Genomic DNA, 17110 nt, shown 5'->3' on the forward strand with positions numbered 1-17110 from the left:
GCACACAGTTCTCCTGACCCCCAGCACTGTGGTTAGTTACATTCTATTATACACTTATCTGTATATGCTGGGGATCCAAACTCTGGTCCTTGTGCTTGCACAAAAGGCACTTTACTAGATGAACCATTTACTTCCCCAGTCCCTGAATTCAAATTTCTAGCAATCTTCTTAAAGATTCTTAGAAAATTAGACCCTGAAAAAAAGTCTACATTTTTAAGGACTACCTAAGGAGTAAGAAGTCATAATTTTTATAAAACTGGTTTCATCTCATTTGTCCATCTTGTCATTCCTTACACGTTATAATCAATCAGAGCGAACTAAGACTCATCATTTTACATCTATAAATCCAAATAAATGATTACCTACCTAGTTTCAGTTCCATTATCTATAGCACAGGCAATAATTCCTAAGCTACGGAGAATACTATAAAAAATGAAATTATATGAAAACAAGCAGTGTACAACCTACCCATAGGAAGACACTCTATTGTTTCCCTCTTAAATAAACATTAATAAGCAAACCAAAGTTGTCTCACTGCTATTTTTCTTAATACTCAAGCTAGTATTCATTTGTACATACCATTTTGCTGGAGACTGCAGAGCTGTATGCTAACACTAAAGTTTTTACAGAGGTACCAACATATGGCAGAACATTATGAATTAAGCCATGGAGTAAACGTTTTTCCATTTGTGCAATGCTGATAGCAATCGATTCCTCTGCAGACTCTTCTGTAAAATGAATTCAAACATCTAAGAACTAGATACACCAATTATAAGTAGGCCACTCAAAGGATGCATCAAATACTAAATAGGAAATACTCTATACTGCCCTCAAACTCCCTTTTGCAAGCAATTTCATTTTCAGGCAACAAGAAAAAGTTCTGAAGAGAATTCTGAATGGTGAAAAACTGTAAAAATTCTTCAAGAGAACAGAATGATACAAAGGAATAAATTATCTACAGTTTTAAGCTATTCTACCTCATTAAAAAGGACACTAAGCCAGAAGAGATGTGAAACAACTCTATTAACCTTATTATTATGAATCTTCAAGCAAAAGAGACACTTTTGCTCATAAGAAGTTAAACATGAACATGGCCTTTTGCACTTAGTATTTTCTTTAGAGTACTTTCTATAGAACAACAAACAAAAAAACTACAGCTTTAGCTTGGCAAAACTGTTTTCAGAGAATGGGTAAAGGCCTGAGTTTAAGCCCCAATATTAAGGAAAACAAAATTACTACAACTCCAATTTTATGAAAAGAAAAACCTACTGTAAATAGACCTAAAATTTGTATCACTTTTCAGGATTCTATCTTTACTATACTATTCTATCTATACTATACTTATGTATCTAAACATAAAACAGCTTAATACATTAAAGATTTACTTAAAATAAAATAGAATAGAGTAGCTAAAAGAGTTCAGAGAGTAATTGCTGAATAGTTTGCTGATTTCAAGTATTTTATAAATGCCTTAAATTCCTCCTTTACTTGGATATTATCACTAAAAATCACTTTAGCAAACCTTATTTATTCCACACTTTTATTCCTAAGTCATTCTTTCCCCTCCATCCCTACCTGGATGTGCTTTATTTACTATAAAATCTAAAGTTACACATCCTATTGCCTGCCACAGGTATGCATATGATTGAAGCTAATGAAAATAGATCTCTTCACTATTAGACAAATTTTCAAAATGTGCCCTCTTCAACTCATGAAAATCAGAAACACATTAGCTACCAAAGTACAACCGTTGTAGTTCTTATTTTCTACAAGGATCTTCCACCAAACCTTAGCTTACTTCTTTTAGCTTTATAAACAGAAACTTCTTAAAATTTCTCATCTATAGATTTTCACTAGTTTATGATCTTTTAGAAATTACTATAAATATAAAGTAATATATAAGACAGGATCTGCCTTCCTCCTCTCTACTCCCAAGCATCACCTGCTCATCTTTATCTATTACAGCAATTCTCATTATGTACCTTAAAGGAAGAATTGTGTATTCTAAATTCTCCCTTACTATTTATTTAACAGTAGAAATAAATAACTTTTTATCCACTCTCAAACTCTCCCTCATACAGTACTTAATTTTTGCCAAAACTGGGCAACACAATTAATCTTCATGCATGATTTTTTTTCTGCGGTGGTAGAGACTAAAGCCAGGGCTTTACGGTGTTATATAAGTGTTCTACCCTAAGCTACACCTACCCAGTCTCTCATACACATTACTTCTTAACTCTACAAGTAATATGACTTTATAGACAAAACATCATCCTATTTCCCATCTCTCAACCACAGGATGATTCAATAAAAGCTGATGAATTAGATTAACTGAAATCCTCAATCACATATTGTAAGCTATAAAGCACTATAATGGAGATAGTTTATTTCTACACAAAAAGACCATCATTTTCCTGATTTTGTTATTTTAATATAAAAACACAAGAGAAACCACTCTATTTTTAAAAATACTTCTAACAAGAAATTCTAAATTTACTTATTGTTCCTTCAAATTCTTCAGAAGTAGGCTTTTAAGTCTTTACAAAGCATGAAATACAAGGATTTTAAGACCTAACAATATTAACTAGAATGTCAATTATTTAAACACCATGTAATAATTTTTATTCCAAGCATGAAATACCAGATTCATCTATATCAGCATCTTCATCCCATTCCTGAAAAGCACGACTTTCATCTTTCCTACTTCTCACCCACTCCTCATCAGGCTCAGTATCAAGTTCAGTGGCGGGACCACTATACCAGTCACCTAGACAATGAATAAACAAGAGCAACAAAGTCAAATTAGATTATAAGGTCAGTACAGAAAAGAATCTGCTATTCACATCTGAACTTCAGGCAATGGCTATTTTTAGAAATATTTTTAAAAACTGCACACATATAAGCAAATGATTCAATTTAAAACACAAAAAGAACTATGACTATGTGACTTCAAGTAATAGTAGCAATTACTAATCAACAGTATTTCCCAGAGTAGTAACCTTTCTCTAAAACTAAAGAAAAAGAACTTCAAAAGCTACATAGTTTGCTGTATACCTGTCATGTATCTGTTCTCTTGGAAAGGTTTTCAATGATTCCCTTCATAAAAAAAAGGTAAGTTTAATGATCATAATCTAGTTTCTAAGAAACTAGGTATCTATAGGTGCAATTAAAGAAAAAAGAATTGCTGGAAATGACCTAATCTTTTCTTCCCTACAGTAACTTCACTTTGGATACAGTAATAACCTCATTTTCAGACTGCACAAGTAGGTAGGAACAGAAGTCAAGTGACACACTGAGGTAAAGTGAAACCAAAAATGTATAGATACTACAATTACAGTACATGTATTACATGTTCATGAAGATAGAGACAATAACACACAATTTATTAAATTCTTAAGAGTGTATCTACCTTAGGGTTTGTCAACCTAGACACCACTGACATCGAAGGCTACTACTAACCTATGGATTATAAGTTGCTTAGGAGCAATCTAGGCCTCTACCTACTACACTAGTAGTTCTCAACCTTCCTAATGCTTTGACCCTTTAATACAGTTCCTCATGATGTTGTGGTGACCCCCAACAATAAAATTATTTTCATTGCTACTTCATAACTGTAATTTTGCTACTATTATGAATTATAATGTAAATATCTGATATGAGACCCATGAAGGGGTCTCGTATCAACCTACAGGTTGAGATTCACTGCATTAGATGGTATAATAACCAGAACCAGGACAAGCGAAGATGTCTCCAAACATTATAAATATCCCGGACAGGGACAAAAATAAATATCATTAACAAAAATAATTTTGTTTGGTCTAAATATGTTAAAAACAGAAAAAAAGTAGCATATTTAAGATGCAGTGGTTTCATGAAATGAATACAGCATTATCACTTTTGATGGTATTTACACCATCATTTGAATTTGTCTTAATTCTTAATTAAAAACAGCTGAAAAGAAAAAGCTGACTCATTCATGTGCTTTATTTGATTTTTTACTCAAATTTTACCATCCTACAAGTATCAAAAAAAATTAATCCATACAAAAATAATAATTCTGATCATCCCCAAAACACTAAATATCTAAGAAAATCTTATTTTAAAACTGTCTCAGAAGGTGCCTCTGATTCCAGCACTAAGGAATATGATCCAGGAGAACAGAGATTAAGAGGTCAGTTTAGACACTAGATTAAGAACACTTTTTAAAACAGCACTGGCAAAGAAGAGACAGGTGGATCTCTTTGAGTTCTACATAGTAAGAACCTGTCTTTTTTTTATTTTTTTAACTTATACATTCTACAAAATAAACTTTTAAAATAAGACTCATAATTTAAAAGTCAAAATTTTGTTAAGAAATACGTATTACCATTGCAAACTGTCCTATATAAGGGGAAAGTATATTAACTTCTATGAATTTTGAAGGCACTGTTTTAATTCAGCAACAAAACAATGTAGTGCACAATAACTGTAAATATTCCATGAATATTTTACATGTTCATGAGAAGAAAAGTTCTCTAACCCTTCATATGTGAAAGTAACTTAGCACAATGAAATTAATGTAATTTAAAGAACAATACATTAGCCATCATTGTAAAAAGCTATGTTAAAACTAAAACCAGAGTTGGTTACTTTAAACCATGACCAAATGAAAACTGTATGTATCTCTCACCTTCACATTTTATAGAACTGATTCTATGTTTAAAATACTCAAATAATCCAATTATTTAACAGTTCTAAAAATCAATTTTAAACTTTTACTATGAAAAATTCTAACCATGGTCATATGTACAAAGACACAGTACAATGAATCTCTGTATACCCATTTTTTATCTTCAACAATTATCAACATTTTACCAGTGTTTTTTACAATCCCTGACATATTTTTCCTAATTATCCTAAAGGAAACAGTATTAATTACATAGTTTACTCATAAATACTTCACCATTGCTAGACCTTCAAAAACATATACTAATACTAAAACCACATCAACTATAAAATCTATTTTATTTATTTAGGTCAAACCCTCAAAGGTTCTCTTCCCTGGAATTATAGATGAATGGCCTAAAAATGCAAAATGAAATATTTTGTAAATAAATCAGAAGTCCCATTTACTTACCTCTGGCCCAATGAACAGGGTAAAGATGTTTCCACAAAGATCCTGTTTTTGCCAGCTGAGACCACTTAGTACTGACTTGACTGCATCGACACAATTCTTGAGGATTAAGATAACTGAAAATGGACAGCATTACCTCAGGAGGAAGATGGGTTATACCTGTGGAGTGTTCTGACACTTCCGCTTCTGAAATAAAAAAGAAAACCTTTAAGAGTAAGGCTACACAAGCAATGCAGTAAGAAATTACAATCACACAAGTAAAAGCCAGTGCCTGAAGTTAATTCCTTCCTGCTTGCAACACGTGAAAAGGAAATAACACGTATTAGAGGTAACATGGAGATGTTGAACTTGTTAAGAACCTGGAGGGTTAAAACTATCATGGCCCTGATCATACTTCATCAGTGGGAACTACAATAATGAACATAGAATTGACTTCCTCTTACAAGGGCGTCATAGACAAAACAATACTCACTTTGTAGCATAAGTAACATCATTTGAAAAAGGAACCAAACAGGTTACACCGCTTTAAATCAGCAAGTGTATACTCAGCCAGATTGTGAGATCTACAAGGCATTGTTAATGACATACATGCTCACATTTTCTGTTCATGAATCAAGACTCCTGTTAGTTCCTTGTGTTCCCTCTTTGATTCTGACAATTCATGTAAAAGGTCTATGAAATATGATTTCTTTAATGTACAAATGCCTTACCCTATTTGAACTATGTGCCAACTCAGTAAACATAAATGCCCCTAGTGCACAGGTAAGAAATCTTTTGTTATTAAGTATTATAGAAAGTCACTAAACAACTTCCTATGATCTCATAATTGGTAGCATTTTTCTGAAAGAATGAAAATGGAGTGTTAAGATAAAGAATGAATTGTCTCCGAAGTACTACATGAGATTCTTGTATATCTGGTTCTTCACAAAGAATCTTAAATATGAAATGCTATGATTAAACACTTTAAACTGCCACTTAAAATGCCAAATATTTTAAATATAATGCTGCTATATAATTTGCTTTGAAGAAGAGAAAATTAAATGTGTGTGATGCTTTTAAAAGCTGTCTTATAGTTACAATTAAACAAGACACAACAGGTTTTGGTGTGGTATCCAGGGCACAAGCTGAACTACAAGAGTAATGCTCATAAGCTTTATGGGTTTAATCATAGCTTCAACTTATAAAATTATTTTTCTTTAAACATGAATCTGACTACTTTAATATTTGAAAAATACCAATTTCAAAAAATTTTACAGGACTTACATTGTCATTACCAATCTAGAGGCAGAAGAATTTCTGCTAAGACTAAGGATGCCAACTGTTTGGGCTTTTTTATCTTTTGCCTATGTAACCTTGGCTGGCCTCAAACTCAGTTTCTGAGCCACCAGAGTGCTGGGATTAAGAGTGTGCACTACTATTCCTGGAACCAACTGTATCTTTAGTTTTAAAAAACAAAGCTATTAAGATAAAGCCGGGTGTTGGTGGTGCACGCCCAGCACTAGGAAGGCAGAGGCAGGCGGATCTCAGTGAGCTCAAGGCCAGCCTGGTCTACAGATCAAGTTCCAGGACAGGCTCCAAAGCAATACAGAGAAACCTTGTCTCGAAAAACGGGGGGGGGGGGGGGGGGGGGGGGGATGGGGACAGGGGGTGTAAATAAGAATAAAAATAAGTACAGAGTCTATTAGAAAAGGTAAGCATCTATTTTATTTGCATTTCTGATGTGAATTCTTAATGTAACTATACGGAAAAGCTTTGGATTGTTTCTCTCTCATACTCACTACCCTGAACGTTACTAGAGATATACTGAGAGAATAATAAACATCAGAGGATGAAAATAAAATTATAAATGTTCCTTTCCTTAACTCAAAATGAGAGTTATATCCCAAGAGATATACTGAGAGAATAATAAACATCAGAGGATGAAAATAAAATTATAAATGTTCCTTTCCTTAACTCAAAATGAGAGTTATATCCCAATAAACCCATTAAGTTAAATAAGTTCAGGAACAAAAATGCACATAACATAACAACCACCACAGCTGTTAAACTGTAGAGCATCAATTGTTCTCTATGAACAACATGAATAACATGGTTCATTCCTGGAATGGATATGGTTGACTTGGAACCATGGCTCACTGCTGCCTAGCATTTAGATATTTAGAAAATTTTATATTGTACATAAACTAGGCCAAAAAAGGATCAAAATGCAAAACTGAAGTATACAAATTACTTACTTTCATGCCATTATAAAGTCCAAAAAGTCTACACTGAACCATAAGTCAAGGACAATGCTTATAAATTAACTGACTTTGAAACACACAAAAATAAAAGATGGCACTGTAAGACTGGAGAAATGGACCAGAGGTTTAAGATCATTCACTGGCTGTTCTCCCAGAGGACCCAGATTCCAGTCACAAGACCCAGACGGTAGTAAACAACCAACTGTAACTCCAGTCCCAGAGAAACTTCTAACCAATGCAAGCAATGAAAACACATGGTACATAGACATACAGCAGGCAAAACATCCATATACATACATTAAAATAAAGGGAAAAAAATTTAAACCTGTCACTATAAGGGAGCTCAGAAAGCTGTCTGATTCTGTAACATAGCAGTCCTGAATTTTCATTGGTCAAAAACAGAACTTATTTTATACCTACAAATTCACTCAAGAAACACTACACTACATGGAAGCCAAGCCTATAAGATGGAAGATTAACACTAAATTCTACAATATAAACTACTGTCCTCAATTGTACTTTTAAGAAAAACTAAATGACATAAACTGATCATAGAGTAAAACTGACTTAATTAGTCCTTAAACAAAATCTATAATTTATAACAAAATGTCAAGAGCACTGCATTAATAACATTGTTCTGTCAAAACAGGTGAATCTTACCAGTATCTGACTTTTCATCCACAGAATATTTGAAAAATTTCTGTCGCTCTTCAGCTTGATTCCACAGGCTGAGACCTCTAAGGAGTTCTGCTGTGTCCTTCTGTGAGCAGTGCTGTGCAATCACTTTCTTTTTGATATCTTTAAGCTCTTCATAGGTAAAATATTCCATTAACATGGGCTGAAAAACCTAAATTTAAAAGCATGTATAGGGAAAGATTTTCAGTTTACTTGAAGCCCTTTACTCAAGTTGAGTATTATGAGCATACAATTCAAAGATGAAAAAAATGTAGTTATTACCACTAAACTATCTAAATCTTTTAAAGAATGTAAAAATGGATCTTTTTCTAAGATTTTGTAGGCTTCTATACAATTTTAAAGAATAAGGTTTTCCTGTACCAAGCTTGTTAAATAGTCAATCATTTCATTATTGTCAAAAATTTAGCCCCAAACCTGCCTGTTGGTTTAAATAAGAATGGCCCCCATAAGCTCATATATTTGAATGCTTAGTCATTAGGGAATTGAGAAGAATTAAGAACTGTGACTATGCCAGGATCTGTGTGTGTGTGTGTGTGTGTGTGTGTGTGTGTGTGTGTGTGTGTGTAAGTATGTATGTATGTATGTATGTATGTATGTATGTATAAATTTTTCTTCTCTTTTACGCCTATAGGGTCCTTTTCGTACATATTATGGCTTCCAGTTTGGTGTTTTTATGGGATTCCTGAGTGTGCAAACGAGTGGGTCTCTGATTCTGTGCCTTCTCTTGAGTTCTTTTCCTATTTGTTTGTTCTGTCCAATTCTGAAGTGTTAGTTTTTGTTTTATCTTATTGTGTTATATTATATTATTATCTCATAGAAGTCTGTTTTCTAAAGAGAGAGAGAAAGGGGGTGGATCTAGATGTGAGGGCAGGTTGGGCAAAGCCAGGAAGAGTAGAGGGAGGAATATATTATGTGAGAGGGGGGAAAAAAACAAAACTACTTTCAATCAAAAGAAAAAACAAAAAAAGAAAAGCTTAATCTTGGTTTAAGCATTGGCTACATATTACAATATAAAAAATAACTATAATGAGATATCATCAAGTATCAATGGAAGAGCACCAAACCAAGGCTTCCCATCTTAGGAAGAGTTTAGAAAATAGGTTGCATTTCTTTTAATTATCAAGCCAATTATAAAATGAAACCATATGGGCTGGAGAGATGGCTCAGAGGTTAAGAGCACTGGCTGCTCTTCCAAAGGTCCTGAGCTCAATTCCCAGCAATCACTCTGTAATGAGTTCTGGTGCCTCTTCTGGCATGGAGGCAGAACACTGTATGCATAATAAATAATCTTTTTTTAATGTTAAAAATAAAAAGAACTGTTTAAAAATATGAAACCTTAATTGCAAATCACAATACATGATTTACAACTAGAAAAAATTATCCAGAGGCCAACAAGGTGGCTTAGTGAGTAAGAGTATTTGCTACCAACACTGATGACCTGAGTTCAATTCCCAGAACTCATGGTGGAAGGAAAACAATTCCCAAATGCACAATAAATGTTTTGTTTTTTGTTTTTTAAACTAGGGCTTGAGAGATGGCTAGTAAATTAAGACAACTTGATGCTCTTGCAAGTTTGGCTTCCAGCACCCATATGTTAACTCAAAATCATCTGTAACTTCAGTCCAGGGACTCTGATGTCATCTTTTGGTACACAGTGCAAATGCAAACATAGACAAAAAAAAACTCATACATGTAAAATAAAAATAAATCTCAAAAAAAAAAAGGAAAGAATAAGAAAGAATAGAAGGAAGGAAGGAAGGAAGGAAGGAAGGAAGGAAGGAAAGTATCCAGTCCTCACAGGATAGTTTCTTTGTATTATATTCTGAAAGAAGAAAAATTGTTTGCTGTATGTTTACTGATATGCTAATTCATGTACATAAGGCACAGTGATAAATTTAAAAAACCACCATTTAATTATAAGTCTACTCATAAAAAATTACTAAAAACTCTTTAAAAATACCACACAGAAAATTTAAAGATTTGCGGATTCTTCTAAAGGTTCTGAAAAAAATTAGTGACAATAATGAATGTGCATCACACATAAAAATACATATTTCTTAAATAATTAAACTCATTCATTAAGAGTAGCAACCTTTCCAAGAAAATAAATTCTCACTGGATTCCATTCCTGTTCCCAAAAAGAAAGAGTATTCTCTCCATCAATACAACATTCTCTTTTTATGCATTATTTTGACAAACCTAAGACAAAATTGTATTTTCTGTTAAATTATGAATATAAATCACAACAAAGAAAAATCCTGCTTACCTCTTCTTCCTCTTTCATGTGAGGAAGAAAGTCTCTTGTAAAAGCCTCCAATCTCTCTTTCAGCTGTTTTGCATAATTTAACTGCTCATACTCATTCTAGAAACAAAGAATAATACACATTTAGCAGGAAGTGGAGACACATATCTTTAATGCCAGCACTCAGGAGGCAGCAGCAGGTGGATCTCTAAATTTGAGGCCAACCTAGCCTACATAGCAAGTTCCAGACCAGCCAGGGCAACACAATGAGACACTGCTTCAAATATATATAAAGGTTTGCTTTACTGTATGTTGCCTGATCACAGGAAGTCCATTTAGTTTTCTTTTAGCATAAAGATGTCCTTAGAGCTAGGATACAGTTCAGTGCCAGAGCACTTGCTAACATGTCTGATACTATACACTCAGCCCTGACACCACCTTCCACTCACAGCCCTTAAAATAATAAGCTTTGGATTCCTTAATAACTCTAATCTTGTTTGTTTTTTAATTTTTTTAGACTCTGTCCTTAGCCTCATTTGGTAAGAATCATACTGAGTCAACTTAGCAATAATCATCTTCTTTTCAATATGTAACTATAGCAGTAACTGATCAAATCCCTCACTACTGCCTTGGCCTCAAGGATTTAATACCCTGGCCTACTGTCAGCAGAAATCCTGAAGAGTTAATTCAAGAATCCTGCTGGTTTTAATGTTTTCCCTGAGTAATTTTCCATCCACTGGCTCTCTCCTTGCTTCTTGGCTTTTAACTCCTAGTTTTTCTTGTATTCAGAATTGAGCTTTATCTCTCTGCCTTACTACATCCCTCCACTGTAGCCATTCCTCATGAACAGCCTTCCTAGCTATCATGAATAAATTAAATAGCTTTCCTTAAAATAATAGCATTTACTAAAGTTGCTAATAAAAACTACAATGGCAGGCTGGCATTATTTCTGTTACATATCAATTTTCAACTCACCTTAACATTCTTCAGCCCCTTTTCAAAGAGACTAAGCATCTCAGAAAGTTTATTGTCAGAGTGTACATTATAGATGGTCTGACTGCGTTGCTGAAGTAAACCAATAATATATTCATTTTCAATTTGCTCATGCATTTTAAACTCCTTGAAAGTAGCATATAAAGACTGGAGAAGAGCTCGGAAGTCATTGTTGTTGGAAAAGTTGGTTTTAGAAAGCTGAATAAAAATTTAAAGACATAGTAAATGGATGCAAATATGAGACAATGTAACAAAAAACATTCAAAAGTATACCTAAATTTTTGTACACAGCAAATATTTCCTTTACATAGAAATACCTTGGTTACATTAAAGTACAAATAAATGAAATTGATAAAATAATAATTCATAGCTGTATAATTTAAAAGTGCCCTAAGCTAATATGATGTTGGTTGAAAAATAAAAATCACTTAAATAAAAATGATCAGACCCAGTTCTCTCCAAGCCTAAAATCCCATTACACTCTCTATATCATAAATCATACCAAAGATACCTGCATTAGAAGAATATGCTTAGGATAGTTCGGCTTCTTTTTCTTTGTTCAAAATGTTCTCCATGCTATTACACTACTACAATTTAAAAACTAGAACACACTTCACTACAGTTTAAGTTTTAGTGTCAAGACGAAACTGCTCTGTTTAGGAAATAAGTATTAAATACAGAGCTATTAGAACATTACTAGGTAATTTAAGAGAAGTGTAAACACACACTTTTTTTTTCTTTTTTTGACACAGGGTCTCTCTATGTAGCCCTGGTTTAGCCTAGAACTCATTATGTAAACCTGGCTGATCTCAAACTCACAGAGATGCACCTGCCTCTGCACCCCAAGAGCTGGGATTAAAGGCATGAGTCACCACACCCACAAGAGAAGCATATTTTTAAGAAAACTGATATAAATATTTAACACCTTCAGTATGTCATCATTTTTTTAATTCTAGCATTCATTTTGGAGAAAGATTCCCATTCTGGTGTAATTCTAATCTTTCACACTTAATAGAAAATTAAATTCTAATACTTAAAACACACACATCAAGATGGAGAAATTGGCTCAGTGATTTTAAAAATACTGACTGCTCTTCCAGAGTACCCAAGTTCAAGTTCCAGCACCCACATATCAGCTCACAACTGTCTGTAACTCCAGTTCCAGGGGACTAAACACCCATAGCAAAACATCAATGTAAATACAATAAAAATAATTAAAAAACAACAAAAAGTTTGTTAAAAATTAAAAAAAAAGAAATCTGTTTCAAATACAAAGTAAGTTGAGCATGACGGCACAGAATTTAGAATCTCTGTGAGTTCAAGGCCAGTCTGGGTGTGTTGGTTGACTAGGTATTGCCCCCAAAGCCTCTTGTATCTGAATACTTGGCTCATAGGGAGTGGCACTTTTAGGAGAGAGAGCCTCCTTAAAGGAAGCAGGCTTTGAGATCTCATATATGTTCAAATCATACCCAGTTCATTTCCTGTTGCCTGTGGATCAGGATGTAAAACTCTCAGCTCCTTCTCCAGCACCATGTCTGCTGCATGCCACCATGATGATAACAGACTAAACCTCTGAAATGTAAGCCACTCCAATTAAATGTTTTCTTTTATAAAAATTGCTATGTCTCTTCACATCAATAGAAACCCTAACTTAAGACACTGGTCTATATAGTGAGTTCCAGTAAAGCCAGGGCTATGTGGAGAGGCTCTGCCTAAATAAATCAAACAAATAAATTCAAAGTAACATTCAAATCTTCCATTATCTAGATTAAATTGAACTTCTATTGTTCAATTCTAATTGCAAAATTCATTTGAAATAGGACACAATTAGGTTAAGTATAACAGGTAGATAAATTAAAGGGCAATGTTACTAACACCAAATTTCTTAGGCTTCCTTTCCAAAGTGTGGTCTAGTCTTCCTGAAGAGGAATGTACTGTTTTACTAGCCTTTCACAGCAAGAACTGTGATGGAAGAACAGTGAAAAAGATGCCATTACAGCTAAAGTAAAGCCAATCCACACAGAAGAGAATTTAAATGCAGTTAAGTATTAGTAGCAGAATCACAGTGATCCATAGATTATGATTCCCTAAGAGACATGGTGCAATCATTTATTTAGCTAGGTAACTTTTGTCTCTCAATGTCTTTGTTTCTACTTGATGCTAACTGGGAACAAGATGCCTATACTTCACAGGTTTATCATCTTTTAAAAATTAAATATTCATTTTTATAAATTCAGATACTTTTTGCACTATCCCCAAAATCAGTGAACAGCTATGATGAGCCAGATACTGTTCTTGGTACATGGGAATACACAAGGGAACAAACTAAAGATCTCTGCTTTTATGGAATTGACACTCTACTGAAGAGAAGACAATGAATAGTTAACCATAATACATGAGTCAATCATCTAGAACAGGGGCTGGCAGCATTTCTGTAGAGTCAGACAGTAAATATTTAAATTTTCCCAGGCTAGAAACCTACACTAACTACTGAACTCAGCTACTACAAAAAAGGAATCACAGACAATATGTTAGCAAATGACTTTATTTCTACTACTTTATTTCTATAAAACTTTGTATTTAAGGAACTGAAGTTTAAAGTTTCATACAATTTTCACATGTCACAATGTAAAAATAATGCTTAGCTTCTTCCCATACTAAAAACAATTATGTACAACAGACTTGGAGAAATTCACACTTCAGATTTTAAGAATATTCAGAAATACCGAACCACATTACAACAAACTTTATTAGTGGCTAATAGCTACAAATAATACCATGAGTAATTTTGCTTAAATTGAGGGTGGGGGTGTTAAGGGATTCTTAAAAAGTCTTAGTATAAGAGGCCAGGGATGTCGTTCAGCAATAGAAAGCCGTCCTAACAAGCATTAAGGTATAGGTTTGTTATCAACCCCAGAAGAAAAAAAGAAAAAAAAATTCTTAGTAGACATGACAAAAAAAAGCATTAACAGCCATAAACTTTGAATGCCCATAGAGTACACAACACACTGGTGAGTTAAGAAAATTGTCAATTAAAAACTGTATTTGAAAGTTACTACAGGGTAGATTTAAAGTCTGTTTTTCTTCTATCTATACAGGAATTATAACTATGTCAATGGTAGGGCTAATCAATTAGATATGGGTAATCATTAAACATTACAAATGTATACCATACCACTGTATATCTTGAATATATGTAATTTTGTCAACTACACTTTAAAGCTGGAAAAAAATCAGATTTGAAAAGTGCTTTCTGGAGAGAATGCTTGGACAACAGGTGAAGAAAATAGCTTCATTTGTATTAAATTCTTAATATTTGTTGCCTTGATGAATATGTGAACTAGGCCAAGAGCAAAGAAAGGATGAGAGAAAAGGAGGTTCTTAAGCTATGACTCACATCCAGTTTTCTCCACATAAAAATAATTTTAATCTGATCACACAAGTTAGTGGATTTAACAGATAAAAGCATATCACTGCTGTAGTTCAATAGTAGAGCACTTAGCATGAACAAGGACCTGAATTCAATCTTCAATATCACAAAACAAAAACAAACAAAAAGCCAGAACATATACCATATAACTCTTTAAAAATCTATATTCAAACATTAGATTTAAATAAACCTGGACACTAACCATTTTAGGGTATACTGCAGTTTACACTGTGCTGAATCTAAACTATTTTTGAAGTATTCGTTATTTCTTAAGCCAACATTACAATATAGATTTATCATACCCATTTTATAGATTAGAAAACAGGCTAAGAAATAATTTGTCCTAAATTGTTTAGCTACACAGTAATAGAGATTTAGGTTCTGTAAGTAATTTATGTCATAGATAAAATGTCTATCCCACACAGAAAGCTATCTTTTTGGATTCAAGACAGTAACTGGTTGGAATAATTGCTCCACAACAATGGTCTCACTGTAAGGAACACTGTCCCCCAGGAGATAGGGAGAAAGGTCTCAGGACAGTTTAGTTTGTCACCAATGGCTACTGACATAGGGTGGGTATGAGCCAAGAATGTGGCTAAAACATTTTACAATGCAAAGGACAGCTCCCACAACAAATTCTGTAGCCCAAATGTCAACCGTGCTTTAGCTGAGAAATGTTGCTCCAGGCCAAGTGTTTTCCAAATACTGTTTACTACAAATGATGTTATCAGTCCCTCACTATATAAGACATGGTAAAAACAATGCAGTGAAATCCAAACAGAGAACAAATACTTCAAAGATAATTCAGGAAAAACTATCTCCCTCTGTACTCTGGGATGTATTTACATTTCCACTTTCCTTTTCTAATGCTATTTCTTATGCACAAATTTATGATGTACTAGTGAGTCGTAAGATAAACTGTAAAAAAAAATGCTCTATGATAGAATGAAAGCTACAGATATATAGAAAAGTAGAAATATAGAAAAGCTATAGAAAGTAGCCTACACAATAATATACTCTGGTGTCAACACATTCTACAAAGAACCTACATATAACAAGACACACATAATCAGCAAAGAGTAAAACAATAACGTGGTATTTTTCACATGAAAATGCACAATTGACTTTCTGTCTCAAGACACTGTACAGCCTAAAATATAAAGGCTGGCCTTAAAACTGATTGCCAAAAATACTGTAACATAAAGCCAGTAAGTTCAAAAATAAGATAAAAAAATACGCAGTAAGAATCCAAACATTACTACCCCAGCTGCATTTTTTTTTTCTGCCCAATTAGCCAGACCATACTTTTAGTTACAGAGATGTACACTCAATGAAGAAGTTTTAGTATGCTCTGGCCAAATTTACAGATGGAAAAAATGACCTATAAACATTTTTATAAAAAAACAGTAATAAGCAACAAGTTAGGAAATGCTAAAAATCATAGCTTTCAGAGGGAGAAAAAAATTCTAGGATTAAAATTCAGGCTCTACTAATTGCTAAGTGAGCCAGGTAAGTTATTTAACCACTAAGACTGTTTCCTCACTTTTAAATGGGGGATGATAACACTTGTCTTACAAAGCTCTTGTAAGGATTACTGAAATAATGTCAGTATGTAGTAACAATCCATTAAACTCCCTTTTCCTTCCTCTCAGCTCAAAATTCAGTATTATGTTCACTGAGTCAACCTTCCCAAATGCCAGTACTTTTTATAGGTACATAGAAAAAAATGGGAAAAAACAAAACTGACCATACAGCTACATTCTAGCTTCTGAAAGTAATCTATTCAACTTTGTGTTTACTTTCTTCTTAATTTTGATATAAAATATCTTTTATAAATGATAAAAATAGATGACATTTTTTAATGTCCTTACTTGAAAAACTTAGGCACCCCCTAACTGCTTTCACCACTTAATTGTTTTTTAATTAGGGGGTGGTGTTTTGCCTACATGGATGTCTATGCACCACATGCATACCTGATGCCTGTGGAGGACAGAAGGAAACATCAGAGCCCTAAAACTGGAGCTACAGATTGTTTTGACCTGCCATGTTAGTGCTGGGAATGGAACCTGAGTCCTTTGGAAGAGCAACTAGTGCACTTAATTGCTATGCCCATCTTGAAAGCCCCTCACTTCAAATATATATATTGTCTATGTATATGTCTGGAGATCTCTGTAGAAACCACATAACTGTTCTCAGAAATCCCTTCAGAGACTACCCCCACGTTTACTGTGGACTTGACCATGCACTTCCTTCCTTTTGCTCCACTGCACAATTCTTGCATTCCTGTACTATTATAGATGACAGTGTGTATGAAACTGTGACCTCCTAAGGAACAGTGAGTGAGTGATCACATCTCACAATGCCAACAGAAACTTCTATAGGACAAACAGAAAAGA

General features: G+C 33.7%; 1 protein-coding gene across 1 annotated transcript in view; it reads right to left on the bottom strand.

The window, feature by feature from the left end:
- Fbxl5 (F-box and leucine rich repeat protein 5) overlaps nucleotides 1–17110 on the bottom strand; it is a 34995-nt gene that overhangs the window by 14435 nt on the left and 3450 nt on the right. Inside the window, exons 2-7 of the mRNA XM_027387013.2 lie at nucleotides 11267–11482; nucleotides 10316–10411; nucleotides 8014–8200; nucleotides 5117–5299; nucleotides 2642–2767; nucleotides 580–728 (exon numbers count right to left, since the gene is read on the bottom strand). Of these exons, the coding sequence (XP_027242814.1) occupies nucleotides 580–728; nucleotides 2642–2767; nucleotides 5117–5299; nucleotides 8014–8200; nucleotides 10316–10411; nucleotides 11267–11482 (957 nt within the window). The remainder of the gene's footprint in view (nucleotides 1–579; nucleotides 729–2641; nucleotides 2768–5116; nucleotides 5300–8013; nucleotides 8201–10315; nucleotides 10412–11266; nucleotides 11483–17110) is intronic.

This window comes from Cricetulus griseus, assembly GCF_003668045.3.
Source record: "Cricetulus griseus strain 17A/GY chromosome 1 unlocalized genomic scaffold, alternate assembly CriGri-PICRH-1.0 chr1_1, whole genome shotgun sequence".
NCBI classification, from domain to species: domain Eukaryota; kingdom Metazoa; phylum Chordata; class Mammalia; order Rodentia; family Cricetidae; genus Cricetulus; species Cricetulus griseus.